Source organism: Dipteris shenzhenensis, chromosome 24, assembly GCF_047967505.1.
Source record: "Dipteris shenzhenensis isolate YYH24624 ecotype China chromosome 24, Dip_SZ_1.0, whole genome shotgun sequence".
NCBI lineage: Eukaryota > Viridiplantae > Streptophyta > Polypodiopsida > Gleicheniales > Dipteridaceae > Dipteris > Dipteris shenzhenensis.
This window is the reverse complement of record NC_141619.1, coordinates 2,032,695-2,050,476: the sequence shown is the minus strand read 5'-3', so window position 1 is coordinate 2,050,476 and position 17,782 is coordinate 2,032,695. Positions and strand designations below refer to the sequence as shown.

The window sequence follows — 17,782 nt, the reverse complement described above, 5'->3', positions numbered from 1 at the left end:
TGAAATCATTACCCATTATGAGTGTTCTACTAGTTGGCCAATCATCACTAATTATGTCCATTAGTGTTTGTAGGACTCTCTTTTCAGTAGTAGATAAGCCGTAACTCAGCCCAATGTATTCAATAGAATACCAATCAGCTCCATTCGAATCCCATATGTCTCTATATGTCCTCAATCCCTTTTTGTATAGGTTGGCTGCTACTCTCGGATGGCTTCTCAGAAAGGGTGGTCCTTGTCTAAGTGGCTACTTTGTCAACCACAATGACCTGGCCCCATAGAGAGATCTCAAACCTCCCTAATGAGCTCCTTGCACTTTCCACACCCTGCATTAATCTAGAAAGAATTTCCGATTGAGAATTGCAAAAAGAGAACTCTGAAACTATCAGATCTTGCCATGGTTCCTTGACCCCTCTTGTAGCATTCTTGCACACTAAATATTTGGCAATTACGGTCCAAGGTTGGTCGTTTGCTTCGCATTAACTATCATCTCCCAAGGGATTGCATGCCAACTGCGTTTCCAAATAAAATTGCCTATCAGTCTGCCAATTTGCTTAAGATAAGCCGATGAAAATGGTAGAATAGATAACACATACATAGCAAAAGAATCTAGCAATAGTTAACTTGCTTGCTAATCTCTTCTCGATCTTCTCCCTCATTCTTTGAAAAGACCATTCAAATGTACTTTTAAGTGAAATACCAAGACCTAGTGGGCAACCTAGATACTTGTATATTTGAATTCCTCTACTAGTGTTGAGCTTTTGAAACAAGGTATTTGGTTAGATAGAGGGAGGAGGTAGAGTAGGACTCACGACTGTACTTGAATTTGGTCAGATAGATGGGCATGCTACCCTGGTGTTTGGTGAGTTTGGTCAGTCAAACTCGCGCACACACCGCCATTTTGGCCGCCAGGCAAGACACTAGGCCCTCTACCCCTTCCCTTCTTACTCGCTACTTCTAAAAAGTCTTATCTACGAGTAGCTGGTACCAAATTGTAATTATCGTAGGGGCGTGAGGGAGGTGGTCCTAGCCTCTAGGGAGACAACGATGAAGGCCAAAGTACTATTGGCCACGTCATACGGAGGTTGGTGGCAGGGGCTTTTAGGGAAGTACGTGAGAAGAGACAAGTTACGGAGCGTTTAAGTGAAAAACACGAGAATCAAAACACAGGCTTTAAGCAGCAGAACAACAACAAGGAGCACTACTGACTGACTCACCAGCACAGCTCAAGGGCCGGCTCCTCGCTTCTTCACTGGCTATGGCCACCACCTCTCTTGTTGCTGCTGCATGCCTATTCCCTTCTTCTTTGCTCTAACCCTGCTCCCTCCCTCCCTCCCTTTGCCGCCATGGACATCCTTCCTCCTCCTCTCCATCCCGATCCCTCACCCTCCCCACAGCCCCTCGACTTTCAGACTCAGATTCTTCCTCCCGTCGACTCTCTTCCCCTTCCCCCTCACTCTCATCATACGGAAGAGGACGTTGAAGCACACACTCCAGCAGTATCGGACGTCGCAGCCGCAGCACCTTCCGCAGCAAAAGGAGGAGGCAAGCTTCGCGTCTCTCCTGGCACCCTTGCTCCCAAAAATGCCTCCGCTAGATCTGTGAATAAATCTGCGGCCAGAGCTTCACCCTCGGTCAGAAGTGGCAATGTCGCTAGCAAACAGTTGCAATCGCGATCTGTAAGTTCGGTTCTGAGTTCCAGCCCGAAGCTCAAGTTACGGTCTCCTTCCCCAGCCGCCGTGCCGAGCGAGCCTCAAAAAGCTGGCGAGAATGCCGCCAGAGGCAGTCGTGCTATTGGCAACAGATCCGCCTCTCCCTTCACCAGCAAATTGGTCACCTCAAACACCTCAGTCGCGCCTGGCCCAGCCGAGCTTGAGAATTCCGAGAATTCATCACCACGTACCCCTGCGAACCGAGGCTCGACCAACGAGAAGCTCTCTCCGCAGACCCCTCGAACGACTGCGAAAATGCCGAATTCTCCGACGCTTAATCGTAGCAGCCAAACTGGCCTAAAATCACCAATGGGAACGGTCAAGCAATCTCCAAGGTCTCCACTTTTATCTGATCGTTTGCGTCCTTCCGTTGCAAAGGAAAGGGGACAAAAGAAGCTCGATCTCGAGGGAAATGTGAAGGCAAAGAGTTCTGGTACCGTCACCTCTGAGAAGGCTCTTCCAAAGTCATCATTCGGCGGAGAAATCAGCTCTGGGAACACCGCTTTGAAACGCCATTCCTCGCCATCGCCATCAGCTCAACGAATCGCACCCGCTCTTGGTCGAAGGAAGTCGTTGACGTCCGAAGGGCAGGCGGACGCCAGAGCTGGAGAGGATGTGGTACAATCTCCACTCCATCATCTGGATTCTTCCTGATTACGTCTCTTGCACTTAGCGAACGCACACTATCAAAGCTCGGAGCAAACAGTCAACAAAGCATCCAAAAATCATAATTCGAACGAGTTTACTTGTTCGTGAATCATGTCCCTCGCGCAAGTTCGAACTTTCGTCGTGACGTGGAAGCCTTTTCGCATGTCCCAACAAGACATAAAAATAGTAATTATGGAGTGTACTACGGTAAAAAATCTGATGGGATGGGGGTGTTTTTCTGCTTTGCAAACGTCTCTCGTTAGATGTCTGGCATCTTTGACAAATCTTCCTATGATCGGAGAGAGAAGCAATGCCAGAAAATCTTGATCCCCTGCAATTGGCATCGCCAAAAACATGGCTCATGTACGCTTGTCAATAAATTGATGCCATGGTTCCTATCTGATTTGAAAGCCTTCTCTATACTTGCTCATGGAGGTAGCAGATTTGAGTCCATTATATGTGCACCTTGATCTGAAGGCTGTCATTTTCTCGTCAGAGTGTAAAGTTGTTTGTGAAGATGCCTAAAGCTGCACGGGGAAGAAAACCTCATGTGTTAGTGAGAGGAAATACAATTTAATCATGCCTTGCCTACCTTTGTTAGGCTTCACAGAAGTAGCTCGGCATCCATCAGAGAAGCCATCAGGAAGATAACAGTATCAGAAACTGGCAAACAAACTTCTTGAGGTCAACACGAAAGGAAACCAACAAACACTGCCAACGTACCAAGGGCCGGAGTTAAGGACACTGTAAAGGACGCCTACGTTGCTGGCATCCTTGGCACCTCAATCGGAAAGGATGAGAGAAACAGGGAGATTATTTCATATGAGAAACAACGTTGTCACAATGGAGAAATAAGATGTTATGATGCATCTTCTAACAATCCCTGAGCTTTGAAGAGTACTTCAATCTGAAACTTACTTTAGTACTTGATCATCTGTCTCCCCAGGTCACTCACCATTGTGATTGACAGGAGACATATTACCTGTCGCCATGGCCTGATCTGATGGCTAGACTAAACAGAGTATGGCAGCGACAACATGTTGAGGTTGTGGGAAAGTTAGGCTGCTTCTCTTGCAAAAATGAATCATCCTGCAAGGTCATCAAATTCAAACTCTACTCTTAATGCTTCACCTGGGAGGACAATCCTCAATCAAATGAGCTCAAAATCACACAGAGTCAAGTCCTCATGAAAACAAGGATTTTGGAAAAACACCTACCCTTGTCTGGAATATAGCAAAGCTAATGTAATGTGTAGATGAATGAATGCCCTTGCAAGTCCCCAACTGAGAAAGTAAGACATCTAAATGCGGAAGATATTTGCCAAAGTACACCACTCATAAATCTTCTTCAGACTATGCACGTAGAAGAAGAGATAAATAAGAACACTTTCAGAACTGGAGTCTTATATAAATGTAGAAACCATACAACACAAGCTCCCAAAATGTACCTACACCTGCAGCAAGTTCTGCTGAGGTAGGATATAATGAAGGGGGAAAAAGGGCTACTTTAGTGGCCCTATAGCTAGAGTTAGTGGGAAATATGGAGGGACTATCTAAGTCCCCATCCACCACGCATTGTACACTTTTGATGTGACATCTAATCCTATCTACTCTCCTTCCTCTTGGTCAGGTGTGCCAACAAGTGAAGGTATCCCACGGGAAGCGGCCAGAATTACTGAGCCCCTTGAGATTCCGAATCAGCCTTTTGGGCCGATTAGCATGGATTTTGTTATGGACCTTCCACCAGCCATTGGTACCAGGAACACCATGTGCCTGAACATTGTGGAGAGGTTTAGCAAATTTGCTATTCCATGCAAGTACCATTGACGCACAGGACACAGCTCGTCCTTTTCTCAGATGGTGGTATCCCATGTGTGGCATGCCCAGTATCATCGTATCCGACAGGGATTCCAAATTCACCAGTCACTTTTAGAGAGCCCTGTTCGACAAATTTGGTACCAAACTTAGTTTCTCCAGCAGCTTTCATCCACAATCAGATGGTGAGTCAGAAGTCTACAACCAGCTATCATTTGACATTCTGAAGTGCTATCTTGCAGATGCTCAGTCCCATTGAGAGCAATACTTACCATTAGTTCAAGGGATCCTAAACGACACCCATTCCAGTGTGGGTCGGACTCCCTATGGAGCAACTTTCGGCAGAAAATTCAACTCTCTTCTCACCAGGACATCTGAGAAGGTATATGACACAGAACGCATCACATAAACATATGAGCAGGTCATGGAGTCAATGAAGGACCGCATTGCCAAAGCCTAGGAGACCTGCCGGATGCAAGCCAGCAAGTGCTGTTGTGATGTAAGTTACAAGAAAGGGTAGTGGGTCTATCTCTGAATCATGAAGAAACGCCTTAAGCAGATTGGGAAGAAGTGCCTGAAGCTCTCTCATTGAAGCTTTGGCCCCTTTCCGATAATCAAAGTTGTAGATGATGTGGCCATGAAGTTGCAGCTACCGTTGACATGGACCATGCATCCCGTTTTTCATGTGTCATGGCTCAAGCCATATGTGGGTCCAGCACTGACATTAATTTTAGATGTGAAGCAGCCCGAGATCGTTGATGAGGCTGAGGTATTTTGAGCTGGAGCACATCTTGCTTCACCGGTTCAAGAGAGGGACAATCAATTGACAACGCTTGTATGCAGTGAAGTTCAAGCACAGGGGCTCCCACGAGGTACCATGGGTGGAAGCGGATTTTTCACAGATTATCCTCCCGCAGCATACAAGGAGTCCTTTTCTATACCCTAGTTCGAGTTTCAGCAAAAGGGGATGTAACGGGCATCTGCAGTTCGTGGCCATTTTGGCTAGGGCCAATGTAGCGGCCACATCAGTTGCCATGTAGGCAACCAGCTCAACAGTCACACAGGAGGTGAGGGGGTAGTGCCATGCAGGTAGGCGGAACAATCATCACGTCAGCAGCATCACGTCAGCAGCAACACCCGATTCTCACGTGGAAGTCAAGCCACGTCATCAGCTTGGTCGGGGCAATCGAACAAAAGTAGGAGGCTGGTTGGTGGCTATTTAGCAGTCAGTCTGTCAGTTCTAGGGCCCTAGAGGCTTATAAAAGGGTAGCCCTTGGCCCTCATTCTCTTAGAGCTTCCAGCCTCAGCCAACAGTAGCCTTTGGGATCAGGATCAGGGAGAGAGAGTCTAGCAGCCCAGCTATCCCTTCTAGCCCTCCTTCAGTTAGTTCTCAGTTCGGGCTAGTTCATAGTCACAAGAAACATTTCGTCATTTTCCCGAGTTTTGTTTTGTTTTGTTTCGTCTTTTCGGACAAAACATATAGGCTTCGAGTTGATACTTAATACATACAAGGATAGGGGCATTAAGATATGTTATATTCAAGTTTAGATTGAACAAAGAGAAATACAAGTTAAGACACCTAAAAAGGAAATTCAAAACACAAACACATTCTTCAAGTTTAATTAAATTCAAGCTTTCCATCTCCTTTCTCAAGTTCGGATAGATTTCGAAATGATACTGAATATATACATGGATAGGGGCAAATAAGATATGTTATATTCAAGTTTAGAGTGAACAAAGAGAAACACAAGTCAAGACACCTAAAAAGGAAATTCAAAACACAAAAACAATTTTCAAATTTATTTAAGCTTTCAGATTCTCCTTTCTCAAGTTTCAACTTTAGACCATTTGATATTTATGGAGTTAAAACTTAAACACATATGGATTCTACAAAAAATGGGGCAAAATGTGTAATTTGATTCGGGGGAATCAGAGGTTTCGTTGAGAGTGCTTCGTTCAATTTTGAAACGTTTCGCCTGTTTCGTGGTCTCAAGGTTTCGACAGGACGAAACAGGTTTTCATGTGACAATGGTTCAGTCTTGTACAACAGTTTTCTAGTTCTCTTTTGTAGTGAGGGTTCTCCTTCGTATAGTACTTGTTCTTTACATATGTATTCAGCCCTCTGGCCCAGCCATTGTTCAGATATTATTTCCCTCTTCGGAGCCCCACTATATTCTCTCCCTTTGATTTTCACTCTTCACTCCACAGTTCCACTTGTGTTTTGATTGCATCATTCTTGCAGTTCGGATAGTAGTGACTAGGAGAGAGAGTGAGTTAGGCTATCTCCGTGTTACATTGTAACATGCAACGGTAATTTGATCGTGTAATCACAGCAAGACCTTCTTTAAACCTTTAGCGAGGCATTAGTGTTATGCACCATAGAGAGAGGAAGGAAATCAGGGTAGAGAGAGAATGGAGTTGCCAACTGCTTGGGACCTTGTACTCACTAAGGGCCCCCTCCCCCAAGGCATGTACATTCCATTGTGTAAACCAGCCCCGAATGTTGAGTGCCTATTTTGATGGTAGCACCTTGCTCTTATAATTCTTTTGGAGCGGTGAGCTAGCCTCCCAAGCCTTTGTAGGTAACCTGTTGTCATTCGTCTTCCGTACTTTACAGATGTAAGGGAAGAGGGCCTGCATTTTGATAGGTCGACGACCTATCTCCAGTAGTAGTATGGAGTATGGGGTAGTGGGTTTTAAACCTAAGTGTCTTCGTAAGAAAGCCTTCGGCATCTTTTCTATGTCGTTCTAGGTAGAGATTGAAATACTCTCTCTCTCTGTCATGTGCATTTTGGTATCTGACGTGTACTAGTTACACAGAACTAGCTCAGGTTAGCCTGGGGAGGCTTAGAGCTAGGCAGGCTTGATTCTCGGGTTGAGTGGCAAGGGTACGAACTATTTATAGGTCTTCGCTATTTTTGGCGCTGGGGCCCAAGTCTATAAAAGAGGCCCAGGGGGTTCAGTTCTCAGGGTGCAGTTGGGAGCAAGTCTTGTTCCCAGGTGCTAGGTCTGATCCTGGATTGTGTTGCGGACGCGCGCCTGCATCTTAGCGTAGCCCAAGGCCCAGTGGCAGATCCAGGGCTTCACAGCGCCACCTGGTGGTATGGGACACCAGGCTGGTTCGGATCTGATTGGGAGTTCGTGCCAGTAGCTCAGCTCGTGGCTCGGAGGGGACATCTTTTGATTCGGGATCTTATCCCGTAGATGTCATGGTTGGGTGGTGAGCAGCCTGCTCAGTTCTGATGTCGTGTGTGGTTATTTTGCAGATCAGGGGTTTCAGGAGTGCTGGGACGTGTGGGAGAGTATTTCCATGGATTTTATTAGTGGTTTGCCTTGAACGCGCAAGGGTCATGACTCTATTTGGGTCATAGTTGACCGTTTGACAAAAATGGCTAGATTCTTACCTACAAGAACAACTATTTCAGCGGTTCAGTTGGCTCACGAGTTTGTGGACCACTTGTTCAAGCTGTATGGTTTGCCATCTGACATAGTCAGTGACAGGGACTCAAAGTTTACAAGTAACTTCTGGACACTTGTATTTGAGAAGTTGGAAACTACTCTAAGTATGAGTTCCTCGGATCATGCACAATCTGATGGCAGTACAGAAAAGGTCAACCAGTTGGTTGAAGACATGCTTCGGGCATATGTATCTAAGAGACAGTCTTCATGGGAAGATTATCTACCCATGATTGAATTTGCTTACAATAGTGCAAAGCATTCTAGTACAGGTTATAGTCCTTTTATGCTTATGTACGGGTTTCAACCTAAGTCACCAGTTATGGTAGGATTAAAAGGGATTCAAAATGATGCTGCTAAGAACTTCTTGCAAGACATGCAGGAAATGTTGCAGTTTGCCAAGGAGTCTATTAGAAGTGCCCAAGATCGGGACAGATTTTATGCTAATAGACATCGTTCACCTAGAGAGTTCTCTGAAGGAACGATGGTATATTTGAGAATTCCTAAGGAATCTAAGAGCCTAAGTACTGGTTTGGTTCCGAAATTATCCCCCAGATACTGTGGTCCTTTCAAGGTCATTAAAAGAATTGGACCAGTTGCATACCGACTAGAATTGCCTCCTGATGTTAAAGTACATCCAGTCTTTCATGTCAGTAGACTGAAAGAAGTATTGGGTGCAGATGATCAACTTGTTTCTTTTCATGAGATTATAGAAGTTACAGATTTGACTTTTATTCCTCACGAACCTGAATCTATTCTCGAATTTCGTGAAAGACAGATTCGAAATCGTACTATCACGGAATACAAGATTAAGTGGAAGGATCGTGTTGAGGAGGATGCAACATGGGAGACATTACAAAACCTCCAAAGAACATTTCCCGATTTCTTAGCGAACTCAGGAGTGAGTTCTTAGAGGAGGGGGAGTATGTCATGTGCACGGATTGGTATCTGACGTGTACTAGTTACACAGAACTAGCTCAGGTTAGCCTGGGGAGGCTTAGAGCTAGGCAGGCTTGATTCTCGGGCTGAGTGGCAAGGGTACGAACTATTTATAGGTCTTCGCTATTTTTGGCGCTGGGGCCCAAGTCTATAAAAGAGGCCCAGGGGGTTCAGTTCTCAGTGTGCAGTTGGGAGCAAGTCTTGTTCCCAGGTGCTAGGTCTGATCCTGGATTGTGTCGTGGACGCGCGCCTGCATCTTAGCGTAGCCCAAGGCCCAGTGGCAGATCCAGGGCTTCACAGCGCCACTTGGTGGTATGGGACACCAGGCTGGTTTGGATCTGATTGGGAGTTCGTGGTGGTAGCTCAGCTCGTGGCTCGGAGGGGACATCTTCTGATTCGGGATCACATCCCGTAGATGTCACGGTTGGGTGGTGAGCAGCCTGCTCAGTTCTGATGTCGTGTGTGGTTATTTTGCAGATCAGGGGTTTCAGGAGTGCTGGGACGTGTCACTCTCTCTCCCTCGTATCAACCTAGACCACATATGTCATGGGGATCCACACGCCCATGGCCATGCTAGCTGCTGCCAGCGCAGGCAGCCAGGTCAACGGCCACGCAAGCATCCATACAACCATTGAGGAAGACCTACGCAGGCAGCAATCAGCACATGGTCTTCGAGACAGTGAAGTGATAAATACAAATAACACTCTTCGAGAGAGCACGGAAAACGCGCTTCTGAAGAGTGCACTGTGCACAAGTATTGCAGACCCAAAGACTTGAGAGGCAACACCGACCAATACCGAGACTTTGATGCTGTCCACATTGACAATGTAGGGCACTTCTGCAAGGCAAGGAAGAGGATTGTGCTGTCCACCGGGATGCAGGGTTACTGCCTGAGTGAGAGAGTGAAAGCTAGGAGTAATAGATTCTAAAGAGAGCTGAGAGAAATAGAGAGCTGAGAAGTGAGCTGTGCAAAACTGTAAAGAGCTGCTGAAACATTACCCTAACCTTCCTCCGTTCGGAATCCTCAACTGTGGTGCTGCATATACACCTTCCGAACAGGCTGAACTGAAGGCCAAAGGCTGAGGCTGATCAGGGTCAACTTCGGAGGTGTTCAGGGCTGCACATGAGAGGCTGGAGGGGAGCTGTTTTGGAGTGCTGAAGGCTGGGGAGCTGGATGAGAAATGAGGGCCTGGAGGCCCCCTATCTATAGAGCTGAAGTGCTGAGCCAACCTGCCCAAAATAGCCGACTTTTCAGTCGGCTGTTTTGGGCTAGTTGGCTGGTCCCTTGGCCCCATAAAGGGAGCTCTAGGACCCATAAAAGGTGGCCTAGGGAGGGGTGCAGGGTAGCCTATAAAAGCAGGCCTTCCCCTGCCATTCCCCTTCACTTGTTTCAGCCCTGAGGGGGCCCAAAAGGGCTCCTATCCTAGGCTGGACCTAGACCTATCTCTAATCCTAAGATGGATGACTGTCCCTGGACAAGGGCTCACAAAGGGGTCACATCATACGACAAAATCTCCTATAAGGGAACTATTACGCACCTGTTGATGTAGCTAGTGTGTAACATTGCACCCAAGTGCAAGGGTGCATGTGATATTCCCTCCTTCGTAACTTCTTGGTAGGTTCATTGCTTCCAAGTAGTCCGCCAAAATTTGTGAGAACTCCTGGAAAGTCTTCGTCCAACCACTCTGCTTCATGGGTACTTCAATCACGGAACTTGGTGTAAAACTCCCGGATCCTGCTCCTGAACCATGCTTGAATTTATGAAGAAGGATCTGCTCTGGCTGCAAAACTTCAGCTTCATCAACAACTTCAGGTTGCTGCCCGTCGAAAATATCGGTAAGAGGAGGTCCAAAATATGGCTTTAACCAAGCTACATGGAACACATTATGCATAGTCCAACGGTTCGGAAGGGGTAACTTCATTGAGACATAATTGATCTTTTGAATGATAGGGAATGGTTCGAAGCTCCTGAAAGATAGCTTAGGGCATCACTTGCCTACGTGCTTCAATTTGTGCTTGATAATTCGTAAATACACCCATTGACCCTCTTTATATTAGACATCTCGTCTGGATTTGTTAGCCTGGTGCGTGTACAATGCTTGAGCTTTGGTGATGCGGGTTTTCATGGACTCCGTAATCTCTGCCATCAATTCGGTGGTTTTGTTGGCTTCAAGAGATGGAGATACCATCCGGGTGAGGAGTGATGTAAACCACCGTCCAAACGCCGCTTCATAAGGTGTGCGACCAATACTTGGAGAATAGGTATTGTTCAAAATGGCCTCCACAAGCGGAAGAACTGCTCCCAATTTCCCTGAGCATCATGACAATATGATTTTAAAATATCAAATGCCATACCATTATACTTTTCCGTCTCTCCATTTGATTGCGGATGGAAGGCGTTGGACATTTGCAGCTTAGTACCATAATTATCAAACAAGGCTTGCCAAAAATTTGACGTGGATTTGGAGCCCCTATCGAATGTGATGGTCCTTGGCAATCCTCCAATGGGATACCAATACTTTATGAACAAACGAGCTACATCTTCAGTGTTGGCCGTCTGTTTGTAGGGAATAAGCATACAACATTTACTAAAGTGACAAACAATAGCAAGACATTGAGTGTTACGTATACCTGCGGATGCTGGAAGTGGTCCCACGAAGTCCATGCCTATGTCTTGGAAAGGATTGTTGGGTATTGGTAATGGCATAAGTAAGCCAGTTGCTTTCTTGTGGGAAGCCTTGACCTTTTGGCATATCTGACAATTCTGAACATAGTCGTATACGTCCTTCCGCATCTTTGGCCAATAGAAATAGCGCTCTAACTCTTTTCTTATAGAAAAACCAACCGTACTTTATTGAGTAATGGCCTGGAACAAGAGTCGTGGCTAACTGGAACTATGCGCCAAACTCTGTTGAATCCGCATACTATGCCTTCATACTATCAAGATTCTTTCCCCTGGATTTCAAGCACAATGGCCTTCTCAATGGTTTGGATTGAGCCTTTCCGATTGAGAGCGTCGACAACGAGGTTGTTGTTGCCGGGGACGTACTTGATCATTCCCCCAATGTTCAAACTGTTGGAATATCTAGCTCCATTGTTGCTGCCGATCACTCCATGTGAACTAGGCATTGTTTGAATCCTGATCTGTCTTGACTGTGGAAGTTCGTTCGTAGAGGAAAGGCTTCCAATGTTTTAATGCATGAATGACACCGAGTAGCTATCTATTGTAAATTGAATAGTTTTTTTCGGCATCGCTGAGTTTTTTACTGTAATATGCCACGGGCCTATCCTCTTGTTGTAAAACTGCCCTGATGGTGACATTGCTAGCGTTTGTGATTATAAAAAATGTATAATCCCAAGAGGCGATCTTCATAACTGGTGCTCTTGTGGCCAACCGTTCCAAGTCATGGAAGGACTGCAAAGCTTTGCTTGTAACTTGAATTTTCTGTCTGCGTGTCTTTACCCCCTTTATTAAATTTGTAAGAGAGGCTGCGTATGTCGAGAATCCATCCATATGCGAGCTGTAGGCTTGACACCAAACCCACAAAGGATCGGATCTCTTGAGCCGTCGTGGAGACAGCCTAAGTGGTGATAGCTTGAATCTTCTTAGGATCTAATCGAATCCCTTGAGCACTAATGATGTATCCCAGATACTGAATTTCCAGCAACCCAAATCTTGTTGAACATTGGTGGTGCATTCTTCAGATCAAATAGCATGATGATGAACTTGTAGTGAGCTCGATCTTTCCGAAAAGCCGTCTTTAGGATGTCAGCTTCAAAAATACGGACTTGGTGGTAGCGACTCTTGAGATCGATTTTTGAGAAAAATTATGCACCATTGATGAGTCTTTCCAAGATATACTCAATGCGGGGCATATGGAACTTGTTGCTTATTGTAAGCTTGTTGAGTGCTCTGTAGTCAACACATAATCGTGCGGACTTATGCTTCTTTGCCACAAATAGAATGGGTGCAACGAATGGCGAAGATGTTGGTCTAATAAACCCTGCGTGCAATAACTGAGACAACTGTTGCTCCACCTCCATAGATTTGGAAAGTTGGTAAGGAAACTTACTTGGAAAACTTCTCTTTTGAGGATTTGAATCTAAATAAGCTCCATTATATACAACTTAAAACTTCGTTGGATCGCTTTTTAAAAGTAAAAGCTTCCTTTCAAAGCAAAGAAGTCTATCTAAATAAGGAACTCTTGATTTGTATTTTTACTTCTTCCTCACTTGACAAGATAGGCTTAAACTCAATTTTGAAGTCTCCTGAAGTAATGGATTCTCTCCCTCATTTTGTGAGAAGAATTAGGAAGCATCTAGTAGTAGCTTGGAAGTATGTAAAAACTTTAGGATAAAAGGCTTTCAACTATGGAGAGATGGGTAAAAGGCTTTCAGAGCATTCAAAACCTTCTATCCTTAGAGAACCTTGTTGTTGTAAAAGTAAGAGATTCCAAAGCTTTATTGATGCTGATTTAGGACATGTAGTCACAGTTGATACCTCAATTTTGCTTTCTAGTAACTTAAGAGACCTTTTCATGAAAGGCACAAAATTTCGATTGTACTCTTTTATAGAGTCTTGCCTCTTAAAAGCTATCGATAAGGGAATCTCAAAGTTTGTTTTGCAATTAGAAGAATGTTTAGGAGTTCAAAATATCTTATCAGAATGGAAAGGGAAGATTTTGAAGAAAGTTGCTTTGAAATTAGAAGAAGTCCCTTCGGTTAATTGCTCAAAGCAAAGTAACCATCTTTCTAAAGAAGATGAAACTCTTCTTCAAAAATTCCATAGGAATTTGTCATTTCGTATATGGATAAATGTTCCAATAACTTTGTTTTTATTTGCAAAAAGTTTTACTTAGAATGTCTTTTGAGAGAAGTGATCTTGCTTGCCAAAACTTACGCCCCTGCCTTAGTTTCTCAAAAGGATTTGATCTCAAAACATCAAAGTTTTTGCAAGTCTTCTGGGTTTGTTTGCAATCCAAGTATACCTTTTCTTTGTGCTGCTTGGAAGTTTCACAAAACTCCCAAAAAGCCAAGATTTATTGCATCTGCTTGTGAGACTACTTTGACGGATATCTCTAAATGGCTAAGCTACTGCTTCAAAGCCATGTTGCCTAGTGTCCATGAACTTTGGAGGGACTTATTAAAAGAGGCAGATGTCCCCTCGCACTCAAGCTGGATTTTAAATGACTCTGTAGAAGTGATTCCTGTTGTAAAATTGTTTAATTCCTCTCGAAGCATTCAGGAAAAAGAGTCTCCTATTCTCCTTCAAACCTATGATTTTACGACGCTTTACACAAAGATTGAGCTGGAAGACCTGAAGTTTAGAATAAAAAAGCTAGTGGCTGAAGTTTTCAATCTGAGATTTGACAAAGATAGATGCAAAGTGCTAAAAGTTGAGAAAACAGCCTTATGCTTTGACTTCTTGTGGCTTAAAGATAAAGATCATGACATAGGTTCTAAAAAGAAAAGATACACAAAGGTAGTAAGTGTGGAAGATGTTTGCTCTTGGATAGATTTTCTTTTAGATAATCTTTACATCACAATAGGTGATTCTTTGTTTTGACAAATTATAGGAATCCCCATGGGCACTAATTGTGCTGTCTTTTTAGCAAACTTTTATCTTTTCACTTATGAATTTGAGTTCATGCAACGTCTTATTTCTATCAATACCTGCCCTATCATTTTACATAAGCTTAGCCAAGTTAGGCGTTTTATAGATGATTTATTTGTACCAGATGTTCCTAACTTTCAAGACTTTATGTACAAAGATGCTAGTGCTTTTGGAGAAGGAATCTATCCTCGTGACTCTTGTGAACTGAACTGCACTTTAAGAGGGGATTCTTGTGTTTTCTTAGATCTTAGAATTTCTCAATCTACCATAGGATTAGAGGTTGATATATACGATAAACGTGAACAACCTGAATATAGTGGTTTACACATTATAAAAATGCCTCACATTGACTCAGACATTTCTGATTTGGCAAAATATGGAGTCATTTCTTTCCAATTCCATAGATTTTCTCGCCTTTGTACAACTAACGAGTCTTTTATCACTCAATGTAGTAATTTGATCACTTTACTATTACACAAGAGGTATAATCCAAGGAAAATAATGAAAAAAGTACGCACAATCTTAGATATGAAGTCTTTTATCTATGGTGTATCGGCCTTAGGTATGTTTAGAATGATTGAACATAAGCTGAAAACAAAAAGCGGGGAGTTGAATAGCCCGTTTTTCTTTTAGTTTCAAAAGAGAGTTTGTTTGAGTATGCTTGTGCTTTCTAAGTTAGAAATGTATTTTTGACTCTTTGTAGGAAACAATACATAAGTGTAAAGGACCATTTAGCTTTTTATGTTTTACATAAGAGTGAGAGTGAGAGTGAGAGAGAGAGAGAGAGAGAGAGCGATATTCCAGTTTTTTAGAAGATTTTGTTTCTTGACTTGCTTGTTTATTTTTGCTTAGTCACTTGCTTCCTTTCTTCTTTATTTCTTGTTTTCTTTCTCTTTTGTTTATTTGACGTATTTTAGTAAGCACTGGGTTTGCCCAAGAGACTCCGCGGGTCTTTAGAAACCCAGTATAGCTGCTTATGCTTGGGCATTGATGACGACATAAGTGTTGCTTTGCTTGGTAAGTATGTCTTCCTTTTGTTTATTTTAAATGTTTTTGTTTACCTCTTTTTTCTTCTCTTTCATATTCTCTTTTATTTTCTGTGTAGATTTTTGATCTTTAGAATAACAAAAAATCTAAATTTATATGATTGGACTTATTCTAGTCTTACAAAGGTATATTACTTGGAGGTGTGGACTCCGGAATCAAATCGATGCATTGGTCTTTCGGTCTATTGGGAGGTAGCTGGGGTGGCAGATCATCTCGAAGCATGATGTCTTGGAACTCTTGGAGTAGATCCACCATGACTTGCCCCATTGGAGGACGGCTTGAACTACAGTGATCTGGCATTGAACATAAACAAGTGCACACATGCCACCCTTGCGGACGGCATGACCTGCTTGAATATGAGAGATTAACGGAATCCTTGGAATGCTCTGATCATCGCGTATCACGGCGGGCTCAAGTAAACCTTTCACAATAGTGAAGGCGTCCTGTCGTCGATCAGGCGTCGGTACATGCTCAGGGAACCACTAAATCCCAATGATCATGTCGCACCCCATCAAAGGTGTCAGAATGAAATCCCGCGTAAAAATTGCCTTCTAAATTGAAAACGTAAAATGGATGGCCTTATGCGTGATGTGTGTGCGCAAGTTGGGTGTGAACTGGTCCACTGCAAGCTTGTGAGGCACCAAAGTGCACCCTACTGTCTTGGCAAGCTAAGGGGAGAGGGCATCTTCTGAACTCCCCATATCAAATAGGACAATGAACTGATGCCCATGAGCTGTGCCATATGCTCGAATGAGAGCCTTCTTTTGCTCTGAGAGGTTGCCCTCCTTCTTATCTTGAAAGACCAGAGTGGGGACGGTGTTCAAAGCAGGGAAGACGGCATTTATAGCTGAGGTTGGTGGCGGGGTTGGAAGAGCCAGTACATTGGCAGCGATAGAAGAAGTAGGTGCTTTTGTAGCCTTTTTGGCAAGCCACTTAGTTAGTCCTTCTTGCCGTGCCCAGCGATGTGGTGGCAATGAAAGCAACGATGTTCTTGGTGGTACTGCTTTTGTTTGTCGGGCTATAGATAGCCTCCCGTAATGCCCGCTTTAGCCTTTTCATCTGGAGTCATCTTTGGCTTGGACTCCTTTTGACGAGAAGCCTGGCCGTCTTTCTTTTGGTACCTGGCATGTGTAGGCTTGTAATGGGAAGAAGGGACAGCCTGAAGTGTGCAAAACTGCACACCTTGGGGCTGCACCCAAATAGCCCAAGGGGAGTCCTAACTCTCATAGAAGATTTGAGGCCCAATAAGGAAGAGCCAGGTTATGGAACCCCAAGAAATGAAGAAAGGAAAGGAGGAAAATCTGTGCACTAGATCTGCAATTCCAGTCCAAATGATCTTGGCTTGTCTGCACTCCCAAAGGCAGTGCTGAATAGACTTAGTAGAGCTGAAGAGCATTGAATTGACTACCAAAATACCCCCCCACTAACTCTCTGCAATCCCTTTATGGATAGAGAGTCAAAAGAATTTCAAGGGGCATTCGTGGTTCACTATAGCACTAGACCCAAGACTTACTAGCCCAAGGTCTCCTTCAGGTTAGTTGTTTGTCATTTCCTGCCACAAAATCAATTTGGTTTAAAAAACATTAATATACACTTTCATAGGAGATACAAATGTTGATGAGTTATAGGAGATACAAATATAAAGTCTCAAACTGAACTATCCGGCTAAAAATAGATTTGATCAATGAAGTAGTTTTGGAAGCAAATAAAAGAGGGTGAAAAGGAGGGGAGCAGAGACTCCACTAGCATAAGGTAGGGTGGGGGAGTGGGGACATTAAAAGGCAAGCCCTTGCTAATGGTAGTGCAAGGATGCCTAGGAATTTACAACACATTACCGTCAGAGCGGGAACACCCAATCATACAAAGTTAAGAATGACTCCCTTTCATAAAGTCAGATCTTCAGACACTGCTACAAGAAAGAAAGAAAGTTTATTAACGTCTATGAAAGACCAAAGGGTCTATGAGACTGAAAGAAACTAGATACAATGAAACTTAAGGGTAGGGCCACTAAAATGGGCTCCTCTACCCAAGGCTGATGCCTGTGATGAAATAAAAGTAGTACGTTGTGCTATTGCTGCGAGAGGAACCCACAAAGGGGAAGCAAACACCAAGGAGAATCCCTTGATTTTTTTCTTTTTCTTCATTGGCTGCCCCAATTCAGACTAGGATCTTGAGGAATCCAACTCCCTTTCAGCTCTTGCAGAGCAATGCATTTCAACTCCCTCATTTTCTTCTTTGGCTGCCCCAATTCAGACCAGGACCTTCAGGAATCCAACTCCCTTTCAGCTCATGCACATCAATGCATTTAGTCCTTTGGCTGATTGCAAAGACTTTTCTAAGTTGATGCCTTTCACTTTTGTTTCTACTCCAGCTCATTTGGAGAAGGCATTGACTTCCAATGGTATGAGATAGCATGGTGTCATTTTCTCTCTAGTGGGCTTTCCACCCCTCACCTATGCCAGGAGAGGTTTAGAGACGGAAAATGCTTGCTTCCCTTCCCACCGATGGGAATTGTTAGCTGCTTCACTTCTTGAGGGTCTCATCCCAAGGCGGGG

General features: G+C 44.0%; 1 protein-coding gene across 1 annotated transcript in view; it reads left to right on the top strand.

The window, feature by feature from the left end:
• The first annotated feature begins 1,213 nt into the window (after positions 1-1,213).
• The window catches only part of LOC147886083 (187-kDa microtubule-associated protein AIR9-like), a 227,735-nt gene continuing 211,166 nt past the window's right edge, over positions 1,214-17,782 (top strand). Inside the window, exon 1 of the mRNA XM_087395940.1 lies at positions 1,214-2,327. Within this exon, the coding sequence (XP_087252066.1) occupies positions 1,344-2,327 (984 nt within the window). The 5' untranslated portion in view covers positions 1,214-1,343. The remainder of the gene's footprint in view (positions 2,328-17,782) is intronic.